The sequence below is a fragment of the Salvelinus alpinus genome, chromosome 3 (genome assembly GCF_045679555.1).
Source record: "Salvelinus alpinus chromosome 3, SLU_Salpinus.1, whole genome shotgun sequence".
In the NCBI taxonomy this organism is placed as follows: domain Eukaryota; kingdom Metazoa; phylum Chordata; class Actinopteri; order Salmoniformes; family Salmonidae; genus Salvelinus; species Salvelinus alpinus.
Window position 1 is genome coordinate 62,730,155 of NC_092088.1, and position 20,249 is coordinate 62,750,403.

The 20,249-nt window shown below is 42.2% G+C and overlaps 1 protein-coding gene across 1 annotated transcript in view; it reads left to right on the forward strand.

Moving 5' to 3' along the window:
* The window catches only part of LOC139571092 (zinc finger matrin-type protein 4), a 164,052-nt gene that overhangs the window by 21,140 nt on the left and 122,663 nt on the right, over positions 1-20,249 (forward strand). Inside the window, exon 2 of the mRNA XM_071393627.1 lies at positions 18,387-18,491. Within this exon, the coding sequence (XP_071249728.1) occupies positions 18,387-18,491 (105 nt within the window). The remainder of the gene's footprint in view (positions 1-18,386; positions 18,492-20,249) is intronic.

The following is a 20,249-nucleotide window of genomic DNA, read 5'->3' on the forward strand; positions in this document are numbered from 1 at the left end:
GCCAGCTTCACTTTAAATAATAATTCAGAAGTTAACAGTACAAAATAACACTGAATCGAATCGATATAAATAACTTCCATTTTCCCTCAGAAGAATACATTCCTTCACAACATTCTTCCAATTATTTCCATTGAATTCTTTTCTCTCCCTCTTTCAACACACTTTTTAACCTTTCAGACTTTCAGACAGGAGTCTACTAGGGAGTCACTGGTTTTATATAGTCATACCTTTTCCACAGACAGAATATCCCAATTCACCCAGTCAGGTCAGGGTAACTAGAGAAATACATTAGATACATAGAATATAATAAAATGGAAGGCTCAGCTTTACTTTTATTTTTCACTCGGGAGTAGACATACTGTACACATTGCTTCTATACTGATGTCATTTCTATTGCGTTCTCACACGCCTTCTACTCTTTCAAACTTTCAGACAGGTATATTGGGGAGTCATTGGATTTGTATAGTTACATATTTTTTACAAATAGAACATACCAATTCACCCAGTCAGGTCAATATTTTACATTTTACACTCAGGACTAGACCTACTTTATGCCCTCACATCTATCATCCAGTGCCATTTATTTTCTATCTCCCTTGTCCATATTTATTTTGACCCTTTCCAGCTACTTGGGGAGTCCTTGGCTTTCTGTTGTTGCATACCGTGCCTTCAGAAAGTATTCACACCTGGACTTTTTCCACATTTTGTTGAGTTACATCCTGGGTTTAAATGGATTAAATTGAGTGGTCGTGTCACTGGCCTACACACAATACCCCATAAGTGGAATTATGTTTTTAGAAAATGAAAAGCTGAAATGTCTTGAGTCAAGTATTCAACCCCTTTGTTATGGCAAACCTAAATAATTTCAGGCGTAAACATGGGGTATTGTGTGTAGGGTGAGAAAAAAAAGCCCTTTGATCCATTTTTAATTCAGGCTGTAACACAACAAAATGTGGAATAAGTCAAAGAGTATGAATACTTTCTGAAGGCAGTGTAATTTCAACCCTGGCAGTTAGGATAGAGAGAGCAGTAAAGGGTTAGACATACTGTTATTCCTCTACTGTTCCACTTTTTTCATTCAAAGCCAATTCTATCACAACAAGATCTCATAGTTTCCCTTAGAAATTCAACATATTATGGATGAACATCTATTCTTGACGCATTAATTCCACGTTATTACAGAGTTAATTCTGCGTGGTTGATCTTAATGATCGGCTATGAAAAGCCAACTGACATTTACTCCTGAGGTGCTGACTTGCTACACCCTCAAAAACTACTGTGATTATTATTATTTGACCATGCTGGTCATTTATGAACATTTGAACATCTTGGCCATGTTCTGTTATAATCTCCACCCGGCTCAGCCAGAAGAGGACTGGCCACCCCTCATAGCCTGGTTCCTCTCTAGGTTTCTTCCTAGGTTTTGGCCTTTCTAGGGAGTTTTTCCTAGCCACCGTGCTTCTACACCTGCATTGCTTGCTGTTTGGGGTTTTAGGCTGGGTTTCTGTACAGCACTTCGAGATATTAGCTGATGTACGAAGGGCTATATAAATACATTTGATTTGATTTGATTTGGTTACAGGGTTAGAACAGAAACAACTAAAAGGGGAAGGCTTTGTTAGACAGATAAATCTTGTGCTCTATCTCTAATAATGTTCCTCTTAATAGAACCAGAGACAAAACTGCTCACAGTGAATTTCAAACTTTTATTCACCAGGAGTGTCATAAGCAAATTGACTAAAATCTGAATGTTACAGAAAGCTCTACATATACTTTCCCACCAAGCACGTACTGTAACACCCACATACAGTATCAGCTGGTAATTTACCATAGCTGTTCAGGCCCTCTTCTCACACTGCATAAAGGAGTGATTTGCTGCTGGCTCCTTATCGCTTCGGGCACTAGAGTCCCAGCACAAGGCAAAATAATTTTTTCTTGTATCCACTCAAAAGTCAAGCAAAGAACTTGATAGAACAGAAAGAGAAGAAAAACAACCAAACACGACAATGGATTAATATAATCATATAGATGCATAATATAAAAAACATTTATAAAGTCTCAGCTTGAGAAATCTGGCCATTCCCACACTCCTGGTCCCCACTAAACCGGTGGTCTGCTTTAATGCTGAGCTTGGCACAAAGCAGAGTTTCTAAATAACTCTGTCATGCTTTCCCTCAGTCTTCCCACCAGGGGCGGTACATTCACAGGAGATTTTCCAAAGCCAAAATCTCCTCACTGTGCTACACATTCAGGGCCACCCTGTCAACACAAGCTGTAGCCTGAATCAGCTTCACCTCATCTTGTGGTAGATTTGCACTTTTTATGCGTTTCAGCCTTCACTACATGATAGCCCAGCAAGCCTGACAGAGTGACACCTGCCACTGCTAACACGGCCCATAGCACATACTCCAAAATCCAACTCAATTTGCCCATAGTCCAAGTCCATGCTACTCCTACAGCCACTCCCACAACCTTAGTGGCATCCTGCGCTATTGGTTCCAGACTGCGGTGAGTATTGCCATGGTTTTGAATCTGTCTCCCTTTGCTGCTTCTTTCTTACTGTAAGATATAATATTGAGACAGTGAGATATTTTCGGGCTTTCTCGCAGTGTTATCACAACTTCTTCCTCAAGAGCCTATCTATCGCCTCCTTATGTTGTGCTACAGTGGGTATTGGTAGGTAGTAACTACCATTACTCTCTCATCCCACTCTCTCATCCCTCGACTCCCCACTCTCCTGAGAAAACCCTAGGAGCGACATACACTATATGTACAAAAGTATGTGGACACACCTTCAAATTAGTGGATTCGGCTTTTTCAGCCACACCCGTTGCTGACAGGTGTATAAAATCGAGCACACAGCCATGCAATCTCCATAAACAAACATTGACAGTACAATGGCCTTACTGAAGAGCTCAGTGACTTTCAACATGGCACCGTCATAGGATGCCACCTTTCCAACAAGTTAGTTAGTTTAATTTCTGCCCTGCTAGAGCTGCCCCGGTCAACTAAATTACTTATTTCAGCTTTTATTTCTTTCATCACATTCCCAGTGGGTCAGAAGTTTACATACACTCAATTAGTATTTGGTAGCATTGCCTTTAAATTGTTTAACTTGGGTCAAACGTTTCGGGTAGCCTTCCATAAGCCTCCCACAATAAGTTGGGTGAATTTTGGCCCATTCCTCCTGACAGAGCTGGTGTAACTGAGTCAGGTTTGTAGGCCTCCTTGCTCGCACACGCTTTTTCAGTTCTGCCCACGAATTTTCTATGGGATTGAGGTCAGGGCTTTGTGATGGCCACTCCAATACCTTGACTTTGTTGTCCTTAAGCCATTTTGCCACAACTTTGGAAGTATGCTTGGGGTCATTGTCCATTTAGAAGACCCATTTGCGACCAAGCTTTAACTTTCTGACTGATGTCTTGAGATGTTGCTTCAATATATCCACATAATTGTCCTACCTCATGATGCCATCTATTTTATGAAGTGCACCAGTCCCTCCTGCAGCAAAGCTCCTGCCAAAAATGATGCTGCCACCACCGTGCTTCACGGTTGGGATGGGGTTCTTCGGCTTGCAACCCTCCCCCTTTTTCCTCCAAACATAACGATGGTCATTATGGCCAATCAGTTGAATTTTTGTTTCATCAGACCAAAGGACATTTCTCCAAAAAGTACGATCTTTGTCCCCATGTGCAGTTGCACACCGTAGTCTGGCTTTTTTATGGTGGTTTTGGAGCAGTGAGTGGCCTTTCAGGTTATGTCGATATAGGACTCGTTTTACTGTGGATATAGATACTTTTGTACCTGTTTCCTCCAGCATCTTCAGCACCAAAGTGCGTTCATCTCTAGGAGACAGAACGCGTCTCCTTCCTGAGCGGTATGACAGCTGCGTGGTCCCATGGTGTTTATACTTGCGTAGTATTGTTTGTACAGATGAACTTGGTACCTTCAGGCATTTGGAAATTGCTCCCAAGGATGAGCCAAAATTCTTTTGATTTTCCCATGATGTCAAGCAAAGAGGCACAGGTAGGCCTTGAAATTCATCCGCAGGTATACCTCCAATTGACTCAAATGATGTCAATTAGCCTATCAGAAGCTTCTAAAGCCATTAAATAATTTTCTGGAATTTTCAAAGCTGTTTAAAGGCACAGTCAACTTAGTGTATGTAAACTTCTGACCCACTGGAATTGTGATACAGTGAATTATAAGTGAAATAATCTGTCTGTTAACAATTGTTGGAAAAATTACTTGTGTCATGCACAAAGTAGATGTCCTAACCAACTTGCCAAAACTATAGTTTGTTAACAAGAATTTGTGGAGTGGTTGAAAAACGATTTTTAATGAATCCAACCTTAGTGTATGTAAACTTCCGACTTCAACTATTTATTTAAAGTTTCAAATGCAGGTTGATATTTGCGCTTTAGTTCAGCCAACATTTGTGTCCTGTCAAAATGTACTTTTTCACCTACAACAAACAGCTGATAGAGGCATGGGACAGCCCAGGCTTCCGCAATTGAAAGTCGTTTTGACCAAAGCTAGAGACTTTTTTTGGCTTACTAGCTAATGTGCGTGAGATGTTGTCAATTTCCATGATTAAAACTAAGCATTTTCCTGTGTCATTTTAGCAGTCTACTGCAGTGGATGTGATGAGCTTTTTTTAGCGCTAATGTTTACATGACTACAACTCCACAGCAAAAAATATTCAAGTTGTTGGCAAGTGTGAACTCAGATAGAGCATGTCGAGATAAAATTATACTGTAGAAATACATGTTTTTTTGTCGCTGCTATCAATTCCGCTCCACTAGAGTTAAACATTTTCCTCTGTGACCGTTAATGGTGAGTCCATGCAATTCTGAGCAGGCTCTCTGGCAGACAGCCCTGTCAGTCTAGCACTCGTAGAGTATGGTGAATGAGATAAAGCGCGTTCAAGTGCAGGCATGCAATTACTCTCACTGCCACCGGCGTCGACATTGTGGCAAATGTCCAAGGTTACAAATTGTACCAGTCTTCCAAGTCCTGTAATCTGAGTGATATTTATGTTGTACTATGTGGCAGTAGCTAGTTGTCCTGTCTTTGGCATAGGTTAGGTTATTAGGCCTAGGCTTCTTCTTTCGCCCATCATATATATGAGTCCATTATCTATTAGATGACTTCCAGCCATCGTCTACAGCCAAGGCTCATATCCTATTAATAGTATAGACAACAAATTAAAGAGGGAGGGACGGAGAGAGATTGGACAGACAGAGGTTCTTCAAAAGTGTGACGTTCGTTTTTGTAAAAAGATTGAGAGAGACGGGTATAAAGCATGAGCGAGAAAAAGTCAAAATTAAAGTGTGGAGACAATTGGCTTTTGTTGACAGGTGAGAGTGAAAAACTCTGTGTGAGAAAAGTGTTTGATAGAGGAAGACCAGTTTTTTTTGCAAAGAATGCTTTTAATGTAATCATTAAACGAAAACATTGTCATGTAGCTAATTAGTCTGTTATTTAAAGTCCAGCCCACATACTGGCTGAGAGAGAGAGAGAGAGAGAGAGAGAGAGAGAGAGAGAGAGAGAGAGAGAGAGAGAGAGAGAGAGAGAGAGAGAGAGAGAGAGAGAGAGATGGCTATATTGTAAAAATGTAATGGGGGGGTAATCAAAAAGTTAAATTACTGATTCTAATTTTGGACAGGTAACTGTAATGGATTACAGTGAAAAAGTAACCTACCAAACATAACTATGGCTGACCCTGTAAAATAACACATTTAAGACGTTACATTCAGACCATCCTTCCTGTTGAACTCATGTTGACTTCATTAGTACAAAGTGGGCCACCTGCAGAGCTGACATATTCATGTGCATCTCTTTACTCTGACTTTTCATTCTCCTCTTTTTCCTTTGAAGACTCGATTCTCACAGTCTACATTTGATTACAGCACTGAGCAGGGTTAGGATGGGCAGATGAGGGAGAGGAAAGGAGGGAGGAGGAGAGGAAATGCTTTGGCACATGCAGATTTGATGTACTTTCTGCTTCTTCCATTACTATGGTTACCCAGCAGGGTGTGTGTTGATTGGGTCAGCAGGACACACAAACACACAGACACACACACGCGCACACACCCTTCAACAGTGATAGATGGAGTGGAGGAGGGGGGTGGAGGAGAGGATGGAGGGATGATTAAAGAAAGAAAAGGAGAGAGGACTGATTGAAAACCTAAAGGCTTCACTACAACCTGCTGTTTTTTCACTCACTCACTCACTCACTCACTCACTCACTCACTCACTCACTCACTCACTCACTCACTCACTCACTCACTCACTCACTCACTCACTCACTCACTCACTCACTCACTCACTCACTCACTCACTCACTCACTCACTCACTCACTCACTCACTCACTCACTCACTCACTCTCTCTCTCTCTCTCTCTCTCTCTCTCTCTCTCTCTCTCTCTCTCTCTCTCTCTCTCTCTCTCTCTCTCTCTCTCTCTCTCTCTCTCTCTCTCTCTCTCTCTCTCTCTCTCTCTCTCTCTCTCTCTCTCTCTCTCTCTCTCTCTCTCTCTCTCTCTCTCTCTCTCTCTCTCTCTCTCTCACTCACTCACTCACTCACTCACTCACTCACTCACTCACTCACTCACTCACTCTTTCTCCCTCTCTCTCTCTCCTCCTCACGCTCTCTCTCTCACTCTTACAACTAGGGTTCACTTAGTTGTATTTCTGCGACAGTTTCTCTTGGGCTTTTGCTAGGGACATTGTCTTGTATGTTTGGTTGTATGTTTGAAAAATGAATCCCAACGCCCTATGTTGAACTTATTTCAGCACCAAAGTAGTGGAGAGTTCCACCACTGCAGCGGGCGCACCCAGCCCCCAACAGCCCTCATTAAGAGGAGATGCAACACACCAGTGTGGAAAGGGCTGTGGGCTCCAGAAATATTTGACAGGGTGAATGGCATTTATGATTGGATTTTGTTCCACTTCCCCTATCCCCAAAGTTTAGAATGGTAAACGAACAGGGAATAAAACCCAGATTATTTTCAACTGCAAGTACTGTTTTAAAGATTTAGAGATTAAACACCACAAAATTGGTGCCGAAACCCAGGAAGGAAGGATTCCTCGAAGAAAACGACAAGAAAAAGGGATAGTGAGGACTATTTTGTGAATGTGAAGTTAACCAGGAAAAAACATGGTCGGCCAACTTGCACGATTGAAACGGATTCAGGGAACGACAAGGACGGCTACGACAAGGTTGTTGAACAGAATTGATCAGGTACCGGGAGAAGAAAACACTGGTGCCACGTGCACAAGTAGAGTGAAATGCCTTTCATAACAAGTTCTTTCCCAACAATGCAGTAATCAACATCAGTAATAAAAAAGTAACGTAGAACAAAGAAACACAAGTTCCAGGGTCAGTGCCAATACCATATTTACATGTGCAGGGATACTGGAGTGGTAGGTGTAGATGTGTATAGGGGTAAGGTGACTCGGCATCAGGATACATGATAAACAGAGTAGCAGCAGCATACAGTGCATTTGAAAAGTATTCAGACCCCTTGACTTTTTCCACATTTTGTTAAGTTACAGCCTTATTCTAAAATTGATTTAATATATTTTTTTCACAATACCCTGTAATGACAAAGCGAACACAAGTTTTTATAATTTTTTGAAAGGGACATGACAGCCCGCTTGGAGTTTGCCAAAAGGCACCTAAAGGACTCTCAGACCATGAGAAACAAGATTCTCTGGTCTGATGAAACCAAGATTGAACTATTTGGCCTGAATGCCAAGCGTCATGTCTGGAGGAAGCCTGGCACCAGAGCCCGGACTTGAACCCGATTGAACATCTCTGGAGAGACCTGAAAATAGCTGTGCAGCGACGCTCCCCATCCAACCTGACAGAGCTTGAGAGGATCTGCAGAGAAGAATGGGAGAAATTCCCCAAATACATGTGTGCCAAGCTTGTGGCTTCATACCCAAGAAAACTCGAGGCTGTAATCGCTGCCAAAGGTGCTTCAACAAAGTACTGAGTAAAGTGTCTAAATACTTATATACGTATATGTGATATTTCAGGGTTTTTATTTATATAAATGTGCAAACATTTCTAAAAACCTGTTTTTGCTTTGACATTATAATGTGTAGATTGATGAGGGGGAAAAACTATTTTATCCATTTTAGAATAAGGCTGTAACAGAACAAAATGTATCAACAGTCAAGGGGTCTGAATACTTTCCGATTGCACTGTATATGATGATTTTATGTGAGTGTGTGTGTATGAATGAGTCAGTTTGAATTTGTGTGTGTGTGTGTGTGTGTGTGTGTGTGTGTGTGTGTGTGTGTGTGTGTGTGTGTGTGTGTGTGTGTGTGTGTGTGTGTGTGTGAACAGTGCAATGGTTTATATGGATAAAGTAAGTGTCGAAAAATCAAATACATTTTTACTCGTCATGCTTCGTAAACAACAGGTGTAGACTAACAGTGAAAGGCCCTTTCCAACAATGGTAATAGAAAGAAAATAGAGAAATAATATGAAAGTAATAAAAAAGTGATAATAAATACACAATGAGTAACGACAACAACATAGCTCAGGCAGTTGGAAGCTCTCTCATGCATTTATATGCAGATGGTACAGTCTTATACTCAGCTGGCCCCTCCCGGATTTTGTGTTAAACACTCTACAACAAAGTTTTCTTAGTGTCCAACAAGCTTTCACTGCCCTTAACCTTGTTCTGAACATCTCCAAAAATAGGTAGTGTGGCTTGTTAAGGAGAATGCCCCTCTCCCCACAGGTGTGATTACTACCTCTGAGGGTTTAGAGCTTGAGGTAGTCACCTCATACAAGTACTTGAAAGTATGGCACTGTTCTTCTCTCAGCACATATCAAAGCTGCAGGCTAAGGTTACATCTAGATTTGGTTTCTTCTATCGTAATCGTTCCTCTTTCACCTCAGTTGCCAAACTAACCCTGATTCAGATCACCATCCTACCCATGCTAGATTACGGAGACGTAATTTATAGATTGGCTGGTAAGGGTGCTCCCGAGCAGCTGGATGTTCTTTACCATTCGGCCATCAGATTTGTTACCAATGTTCCTTATAGGACACATCACTGCACTCTATACTCTTCTGTAAACTGGTCATCTCTGTATACCCGTCGCAAGACCCACTGGTTGTTGTATATTTATAAAACCCTCTTAGGACTCACTCCCCCCTATCTGAGATACATACTGCAGCCCTCATCCTCCACATAAAACACCCGTTCTGACAGTCACATTCTGTTAAAGGTCCCCAAAGCACACACATCCCTGGGTCGCTCCTCTTTTCAGTTCGCTGCAGCTAACGACTGGATCTAGCTGCAAAAACACTCAGACTAGACAGTTTTATCTCTTCATTCAAAGACTCAATGATGGACACTTACTGACAGTTGTGGCTGCTTCAGGTGATGTATTGTTGTCTCTACCTTCTTGCACTTTGTGCTGTTGTCTGTGCCCAATAACGTTTGTACCATGTTTTGTGCTGCTACCATGTTGTTCTGTTGCCATGTTGTGTTGCTACCGTGTTGTCATGTTGTGTTGCTACCATGCTATGTTGTTGTCTTAGGTCTCTCTTTATGTAGTGTTGTGGTGTCTCTTGTCGTGTTGTGTGTTTTGTCCTATATTTTTATTTTATTTTTTATTTGTAATCCCAGCCCCTGTCCCCGCAGGAGTCCTTTTGGTAGGCCGTCATTGTAAATAAGAATTTGTTCTTAACTGACTTGACTAGTTAAAAAAAAGGTTAAATAAAATAAAATCAAAAATACTGCAGTGGATAAGTAACAGACACATTTCAACATCAACTGTTCAGAGGAGACTGTGTGAATCAGGCCTTCATGGTCGAATTGCTACAAAGAAAGCACTCTTAAAGGACACCAAGAAGAAGACGAGACTTGCTTGGGCCAAGAAACATGATGGACCAGTGGAAATCTGTCCTTTTGGTCTGAGGTGTCCAAATTTGAGATGTGTGGTTCCCACCATGAAGCACGGAGGAGGAGTTGTTATGGTGTTGGGGTGCTTTGCTGGTGACACTGTCAGTGATTTATTTATAATTCAAGGCTCACTTAACCAGCATGGCTACCACAGCATTCTGCATCTCACCTTTCAAGTATGATTCCATACGCATCTAGATACACGGGCTCCAATACAATACAGGAACGATACTTTTAGTTTGAAACGATTCAGTGCGATACGGTTTTATTAGTGGAATGGATAGATTCTGTTCGACATGATTCAATGCACTAACATTTGTTGCATGAACACATTCATTTTCCATTCTAAATGTTCATCTGATACTGATGGAGCGCAGGAACTGGGCCTCTGAGCTGGATCTGTCTGAGCTGACTTCTCTGAGCTGGATCTGTCTGAGCTGACTTCCCTGAGCTGGATCTGTCTGAGCTGACTTCTCTGAGCTGGATCTGTCTGCGCTGACTTCTCTGAGCTGGATCTGTCTGAGCTGACTTCTCTGAGCTGGATCTGTCTGAGCTGGATCTGTCTGAGCTGACTTCTCTGAGCTGGATCTGTCTGAGCTGAATTCTCTGAGCTGAGGGACTGTGTGTGTGTGTGTGTGTGTGTGTGTGTGTGTGTGTGTGTGTGTGTGTGTGTGTGTGTGTGTGTGTGTGTGTGTGTGTGTGTGTGTGTAGGCAGGCACCTGAGCCGTAGGGCAGACTGAGCATCTACCACTATCAGATTATGGGGGGCAATATGCTCACTGATTATCTTGTCATTTTAGCAGATAATTGTTCGTTTTTTCAGCTAGTAATATGTCAATATTATCTTTAGAAATAAGCTATGACTTAGCCAAATAATATAGGACAGTTTTGGATTTCACCCCCGTCTAAAAAGCTAATAGTTTAGACCGTTTGGAACTCTGTGGAGGCTCTACTCCTGCTTCGAGCCTCTGACCATGCCTACAGTGAGGCTCGCAAACATTTTTGCTGTCCTTGTTATGAAATTACTACATTACCCCTGCTCATGTAAAAATAACCAAATGCATTGACTGTTTAAAGCAAAACTACCAAAAACAATTCTTATGGTGAACCTGGCAAATGAAAGCCCCAATCAGCAGTTCAATGTCCAATCAGCAAGATGTGAGTTGTGTCCACTCAGGTAGGCTTCACAACTCTGCAGATAAAACAACATTTTCTACAGCGCATTCGGTAACAATGACCCAGCAAATTACATTGGTTATCACCCAACTAATAAAGCCTAAAATGTGACATTGAGAAAGCCGTTTTACAAGCTTTTGAATGCTGAAGGTGCATTCAGCATATGTATGTGTATATTAGATTAGGGATTGGCTCACGTTGGCACGAGCAGCTGCGCTCTGTTTGCACATGTTACCTGACTGACTGTCATACGTATTTACATGCTTAGTTCAATAGGCTACTGACAGAGAGGACGCATCAATTCAGTCACAACAGATTAGAGGTATTTTCGGACGGGGGAAATAAAGTTATATCAAACGTTAGTGAACCGGCGGTTTGTGACGTTTTAATCAATTTCAAGATCGATTCATGCTACATTTGGATCTGTTTGGGCTTCTGCGGACTGATGCATTCATATGTTAAACATCTGAAAGGGGGCCGATGCATATCGGTGAATCGGTACATCCCTAACACACCCACACATTTTTTTTCAGCTAAATAATTTGGTGGTGTCAGCAAACTTATTTTCCATGGGTCACAAAGTGAACAAGTTTGGGAACCACTGTTTGCAATGATATGGCCAGTATTTGTTTCGTAGTACTGTACAGATACTGAGTGTGAACCTCCCTAGTGAATAAATCAGTGTATCTCCACTCTCTAAAGAAACACTGTTTCTTCTACCCACTATACATACCCTGGGTAGCCACTCGCTGTTATTAATATGAAATATTTCATATCTATGAATATTTCATCATGTTGGAGAAAACAGCTACATTTGTACCATTTATCAGACAGAACAAAAGCAGCACCCAGTTTAAATAAGGTGAAAAGTCTGGTGTGTGTGTGCATGTATGCGTGTGTGCGTGTGCTTGCCTTCGCGTGCCCGGTTGTGCGTGCGTGCAAGTATGTGACGGTTCAGTCAGGCGTTGCTCTCTTGATGTGTTCTTGAAACAGAATCCTGTTATAGTTGTTATTTAACCAATTAAAGAGTAATCTTTGCTGGTGTGCGGCAATTTGCATGTACAGTGCCTTGCGAAAGTATTCACCCCCCTTGGCATTTTTCCTAATTTGTTGCCTTACAACCTGTAATTTAAATTGATTTCTATTTGGAGTTCATGAAAAGTATGGTCACACCAGATACTAACAGGTTTTCTGATCCACACTACTACTTTTTATTTTAAGGTATCTGTGACCAACAGATGCATATCTGTATTCCCAGCAGTGGCGAAGCGTCCTTCAGGGCATTGTCTGCTTGTATGCCCCTTTTATTCATCCTACGGTTCTGACTTGGTGTACAGGGAGAAAACTGTAAGAACGTCCCATGTTCTGAATCCTGTACATTTTAAAAGTTCTGAACAAATAGTTATATTGACTATGTGCGTCCTAGCTCGCTCATTAATGTCTTAATGGAAATTATGGATTGCCTCTTATCCGCTCATAGTTCCCTTATACCATAGTTTGTACATCTCAATTGTCAGTAGAAACCACATTTGTTTAAGCAAGTCAGCCATATCAGCAATGTTTTTAAAAAAGGCAGTAAATGAGGCTGAATGAACTGTTTTGCTGCCAGACAAGGCTCCACTGATAGCCAGGTGTAGTGGTGGTAAGGATTCACTCCATGGTACTGAAAAGAAAGCTCTGCTGTTGGGAAAACTTTATGTAGGACCTAAGAGTTTGTGGGCACCGTTTGTCACCATTACAGTGCAATTAATGTATTATTTAGTGTTGTGTTGTGTAGTGGCTTTGCTAGCATTCATCCAAACATACACTACCGGTCAAAAGTTTTAAAACACCTACTCATTCCAGGGTTTTTCTTTATTTTTACTATTTTCTACAATGTAGAATAATAGTGAAGACATCACGGCTATGAAATAACACATATGGAATCATGTTGTAACCAAAAAGGTGTTAAACAAATCAAAGTATATTTTATATTTGAGATTCTTCAAAGTAGCCACCCTTTGTCTTGATGACAGCTTTGCACACTCTTGGCATTCTCTCAACCAGCTTTATGAGGTAGTCACCTGGAATGCATTCCAATTAACAGGTGTGCCTTCTTAATAGTTCATTTGTGGAATTTCTTTCCTTCTTAATGCATTAGAGCTAATCAGTTAAGTTGTGACAAGGTGGTGGGGGGCGATAGCCCTATTTGGTAAAAGGCCAAGTCCATATTATGGCAAGAACAGCTCAAATAAGCAAAGAGAAACAACAGTCCATCATTACTTAAAGACTTGAAGGTCAGTCAACACGGATAATTTCAAGATCTTTTAAAGTACAGTCGCAAATACCATCAAGCGCTGTGGTGAAACTGGCTCTCATGACGACCGCCACAGGAAAGAAAGACCCAGAGTTACCTCTGCTGCAGAGGATAAGTTCATTAGAGTTACCAGCCTCAGAAATTGCAGCCCAAATAAATGCTTCACAGAGTTCAAGTAACAGACACATCTCAACATCAACTGTTCAGAGGAGGCTGTGTGAATCAGGCCTTCATGGTGAAATTGCTACAAATAAACCACTACTAAAGGACATCAAGAAGAAGAAGAGACTTGCTTGGGCCAAGAAACACGAGCAATGGACATTAGACCATTGGGAATTTGTCCTTTGGTCTGGAGTCCAAATTGAATATAAGAGTCCGTAGAATTTGCGATCAGGAAACAGACTACAGTGTCAAATCTGCTGAATTGGAGAATCGCTTTTTGGATCGGGGCTACAGCGTTCAGGTCCTGAAAGATGCAGGTATAAGGGCTAGATTACTTGACAGAGAGAACTTGTTACGAAGAGGAGTGCCTCGTGATACATCAGAGAGAGTGTATTTTGTTACAAAATACAGCACTGAAGCAGAGAACATTAAAAGAATCATTAAAAATAATTGGGGAATCATCCAAAGTGATACGCTACTACGCCAAGTCTTTCCTGAACCACCAGTCATAAGCTTTAAGAGATGTCCTACCCTAAATGACAAATTAGTCCACAGTTATCTTCCGGGTGACTCTCAAAAAACTTGGCTTGACCACAAACCCAAGGGCTCTTTTAAATGTTACCAGTGCAACCATTGCAGTAATATTGCACAGAAAAAGTATTTTGTTGACACAGCTTCTAAAATGGAGTATTACCTCAAGCATTTTATTAACTGCAAAACCACTCATGTCATCTATAGACTGGAATGTCCACAGTGCAAGGTGTTCTACATTGGACGGACAAAGAGACGCCTTCAAGATCGCTTGGCGGAACACAAGTACGCCATACGGGTAGGCAATGAAGACTACCCCATGGCAAGGCACTACAAGTCCTTACACCATGGTAACCCTGCCTCCCTACAAGCTATGGGTATTGATCGTGTTCCGGCCTCTATTAGAAAAGGGGACCGTCTTAAACAGTTAAACCAAAGGGAAAGTTTTTGGATTTACAAACTACAGGCCACTAAGTACCCTGGTTTAAATGAAGATATGGATTTCTCACCCTTCCTGTAGGGTCGTGATGGATCCATTTGCTGTCATCTAGTGGACATTTTGCTCAATTGCCCTCTAGCTATGTTTGGACTGTTGTTCATGTTTTGCTGTGGTCTGGAGTACTGTGGAATATATTGCTTTCTTGTTCTGGACACTTCTCCCAGTCATGGTTAGGGTTGGAACTGCCTCTCTGGGTGTTCTGATGCTTCTAGCTTGGAGTTGTATGCTCATGATAACATAGCTACAGTATTTCACCTTTTCATGTGTATATTATTGCTTACTAGGTGTGTCCAATTTGGTAACCACTCCCTCTTCTAATTAGGGCTAATTGGAAAAGCCTTTCAAAAGAGGACATTGTATTCTCCTTTTTCTGTACTCCCTGACGAAGGCCATGCAGCCGAAACGCGTCGGTTTTTAAACAACTTTGTTTCTATTGAACATGCCATACTAATAAAGGCATTTTAATTAATTATATGAAGAGTGCCTTGGTCCTCCTTTCTTTTTGATGACCAATTTACACCTTTTACCAAAGAGCACCTTCTATCTACCAAAATATACTATAGTGTACCTTAGTAGCGCTTCCCTTCCTCCTCTTTCTCCAAATTGAATATGTTTGGTTCCAACCGCCATGTTTACAGTGGCTTGTGAAAGTATTCACCCCCCTTGGCATTTTTCCTATTTTGTTGCATTACAACCTGTAATTTAAATGGATTTTTATTTGGATTTCATGTAATGAACATACACAAAATAGTCCAAATTGGTGAAGTGAAAAGAAAATATCTACTTGCTTAAAAAAAAGGTAAAAAATAAAAGTGGTTCGTGCATATGTATTCACCCCCTTTGCTATGAAGCCCCTAAATAAGATCTGGTGCAACCAATTACCTTCAGAAGTCACATAATTAGTTAAATAAACTCCACCTGTGTGCAATCTAAGTGTCACATGATATGTCATATGATCTCAGTATAAATACACCTATTCTGAAAGGCCCCAGAGTCTCCAACACCACTAAGCAAGGGGCACCACCAAGCAAGTGGCACCATGAAGACCAATGAGCTATCAAAACAGGTCAGGGACAAAGTTGTGGAGAAGTACAGATTAGAATTGGGTTATAAAAAAAATCAGAAACTTTCAACATCCCTTGGAGCACCATTAAATCCATTATTAAAAAATAGAAAGAATATGGCACCACAACAAACCTGCCAAGAAAGGGCCGTTAACCAACGCTCACGGACCTGGCAAGGAGGGCATTAATTAGAGAGGCAACAAAGAGACCAAAGATAACCTTGAAGGAGCTGCAAAGCTCCACAGCGGAGATTGGAGTATCTGTCCATAGGACCACTTTAAGCCGTACACTCCACAGAGCTGGGCTTTACGGAAGAGTGGCCAGAAAAAAAGCCATTGCCTAATGAAAAAATAAGCAAACATGTTTGGTGTTCGCCAAAAGGCATGTGGGAGACTCCCCAAACATATGGAAGAAGGTACTCTGATCAGATGAGACTAAAATTGAGCAAGGAAAACGCTATGTCTGGCACAAACCCAACACTTCTCATCACCCCGAGAATACCATCCCCACAGTGAGACATGGTGGTGGCAGCATCATGCTGTGGGGATGTTTTTCATCGGCAGGGACTGGGAAACTGGTCAGAATTGATGGAATGATGGATAGCGCTAAATACAGGGACATTTTTGAGGGAAACCTGTTTCAGTTTTCCAGAGCTTTGAGACTGGGACAGAGGTTCACCTTCCAGCAGGACAATGACCCTAAGCATACTGCTAAAGCAATAATCGAGTGGTTTAAGGGAAACATTTACATGTCTTGGAATGGCCTAGTCAAACCCAGACCTCAATCCATTTGAGAATCTGTTGTATGACTTAAAGATTGCTGTACACCAGCGGAACCCATTCAACTTGAAGGAGCTGGAGCAGTTTTGCCTTGAAGAATTGGCAAAACATCCCAGTGGCTAGATGTGCCAAGCTTATAGAGACATACCCCAAGAAACTTGCAGCTGTAATTGCTGCAAAAGGTGGCTCTACAAAGTATTGACTTTAGGGGGAGGGGGGGTGAATAGTTATGCATGCTGAAGTTTTCAGTTTTTTGTCTTATTTCTTGTTTGTTTCACAATAAAAAATATTTTGCATCTTCAAAGTAGTAGACATGTTGTGTAAATCAAATGATACAACCCCCCCCCCCCAAAAAAAAAAAATCTAGTTTAATTCCAGTTTGTAAGGCAACAAAATTGGAAAAATGTCCAGGGGGTTGGACACTGTCAGTGATACAGGACTAAGCCCCTGTATTTAGGCATTAGCTTGTTTTTGTTGTTTAAATTATATAAATATTTTGTGATTGTGATCTTCAATGGTTTGGCATACATCCTACCATCCTGCTAGACTTTTATTGTTTCTGCCTTAAGTCCATCGTCTCAGAATTCAAGGGGAAGTGTTCTGTTTCTATCTCTAGCTATCTGTTCTTTCTTTCAATGTTTCTTTCTTTCTGTAATTCAGTCTATTCTCTCTCCTCTGCAACAGCTTAAATCTCTTGCCCCCTTCTCCCCTCTCTTTCTCTCTCTTTCTCTCTCTCTCTCTCTCTGTCTCTGTCTCTGTCTCTGTCTCTCTCTCTGACTCTTTTCATCCCTCACTTTCCCTCACTTTCTGTCTCTCTCATCTACCCCCCTCTTTCTCTCTCTCCCCCCTCTCTCCCTCCCTCTCTCTCTCTCTCTCTCTCTCTCTCTCACACTTTCTCTGTCTTTACCCATCTGTCTCGCTCAACTCCCCCTGGTCTCTCTCTTTCTCTCCCTCTTTCTCTCTCTCTCTCTCTCTCTCTCTCTCTCTCTCTCTCTCTCTCTCTCTCTCTCTCTCTCTCTCTCCCCCTCATATTCAGATTCAGATAAGCTTTACTAGCATGAATGACAAAGCCATTGTTGCTAAAGCGAAGTGAGATAACGATGGTAATGATCATGTCTTTCTTTCCCTCTCTCTATCCCCATCTCCCCCTCTCTCTCTCCCTGCTCCCCCCTCTCTCTCTCCCCATCTCCCCCTCTCTCTCTCCCCATCTCCCCCTCCCCCTCTCTCTCTCTCCCCGCTCCCCCCTCTCTCTCTCCCCATCTCCCCCTCTCTCTCTCCCCTCTCCCTGCTCTCTCTCCCCATCTCCCCCTCTCTCTCTCCCCGCTCCCCCCTCTCTCTCTCCCCATCTCCCCCCCTCTCTCCCACTATCATTTAATTAATCTCATCACCGATTGCCTTCATAAACGAGTCAGTCTACTCAGACAGATCTCCATGCAACATGTTATACCCACAGTGGGAGTGGAGATATTTGGGCAGATTATGATGTTCTATCAGTCGTGATGTCATCTTAATTAATGTGGAGATTAAATTATCATGTTTAATTTGCAGGTTGGTTGGATCTAACCTGTCAATCAATAATAAATGTAAGTTATTTAACTACAGAATATGAGAGATGCTTTGATTGGCATATATTCGCTCAGGAGTTTAATGATGCTTGTCATTGTTTTCAACTTTACCCTACTTCACCTCTCTCATACATCTTTCCATCAATACATACTGTACCTTGTCATTGGCCCAAAAAATGATCATTTTGATCAAATAGATCCTGACTTAGGTAACTTGACCTCTGTCGCTTTCTGGTGGAAAGGATGTTCAGAGCTGACATGTCTACTAGATTTGGTTTAGAGTATTCACATTTGGTGTATTCTAACTGTGCATATGCACTATATCTTAACAAGGTGATACATTGGTTTAAGTGTGTATGTTTATTCTATGTGTGCATGTCTTCAGATGAAGTCGGCAGGAATGGTGGAAGGAGGACTGTTCACAGAGAGTTACTGCAACATCTGTAACGCCCAGCTCATCTCCGAGTCGCAACGCACAGCACACTATGAGGTGAGTCTACATCACACACACACACACTATGAGGTGAGTCTACATCACACACACACACACTATGAGGTGAGTCTACATCACACACACAGCACACTATGAGGTGAGTCTACATCACACACACACACACTATGAGGTGAGTCTACATCACACACACACACACTATGAGGTGAGTCTACATCACACACACACAGCACACTATGAGGTGAGTCTACATCACACACACACAGCACACTATGAGGTGAGTCTACATCACACACACACAGCACACTATGAGGTGAGTCTACATCACACACACACACACTATGAGGTGAGTCTACATCACACACACAGCACACTATGAGGTGAGTCTACATCACACACACACACACTATGAGGTGAGTCTACATCACACACACACACACACAGCACACTATGAGGTGAGTCTACATCACACACACACACACACAGCACACTATGAGGTGAGTCTACATCACACACACACACACACAGCACACTATGAGGTGAGTCTACATCACACACACACACACACAGCACACTATGAGGTGAGTCTACATCACACACACACACACACAGCACACTATGAGGTGAGTCTACATCACACACACACAGCACACTATGAGGTGAGTCTACATCACACACACACACACACAGCACACTATGAGGTGAGTCTACATCACACACACACACACACAGCACACTATGAGGTGAGTCTACATCACACACACACACACTATGAGGTGAGTCTACATCACACACACAGCACACTATGAGGTGAGTCTACATCACACACACACACACTATGAGGTGAGTCTACATCACACACACAGCACACTATGAGGTGAGTCTACATCACACACACACACACACAGCACACTATGAGGTGAGTCTACATCACACACACACACACACAGCACACTATGAGGTGAGTCTACATCACACACACACACACACAGCACACTATGAGGTGAGTCTACATCACACACACACAGCACACTATGAGGTGAGTCTACATCACACACACACACACACAGCACACTATGAGGTGAGTCTACATCACACACACACACACTATGAGGTGAGTCTACATCACACACACAGCACACTATGAGGTGAGTCTACATCACACACACAGCACACTATGAGGTGAGTCTACATCACACACACACACACACAGCACACTATGAAGTGAGTCTACATCACACACACACACACACAGCACACTATGAGGTGAGTCTACATCACACACACACACACACAGCACACTATGAGGTGAGTCTACATCACACACACACACACACAGCACACTATGAGGTGAGTCTACATCACACACACACACACACAGCACACTATGAGGTGAGTCTACATCACACACACACAGCACACTATGAGGTGAGTCTACATCACACACACACACACACAGCACACTATGAGGTGAGTCTACATCACACACACACACACACATCACACTATGAGGTGAGTCTACATCACACACACACACACTATGAGGTGAGTCTACATCACACACACAGCACACTATGAGGTGAGTCTACATCACACACACACACACTATGAGGTGAGTCTACATCACACACACAGCACACTATGAGGTGAGTCTACATCACACACACACACACACAGCACACTATGAGGTGAGTCTACATCACACACACACACACACAGCACACTATGAGGTGAGTCTACATCACACACACACACACACAGCACACTATGAGGTGAGTCTACATCACACACACACAG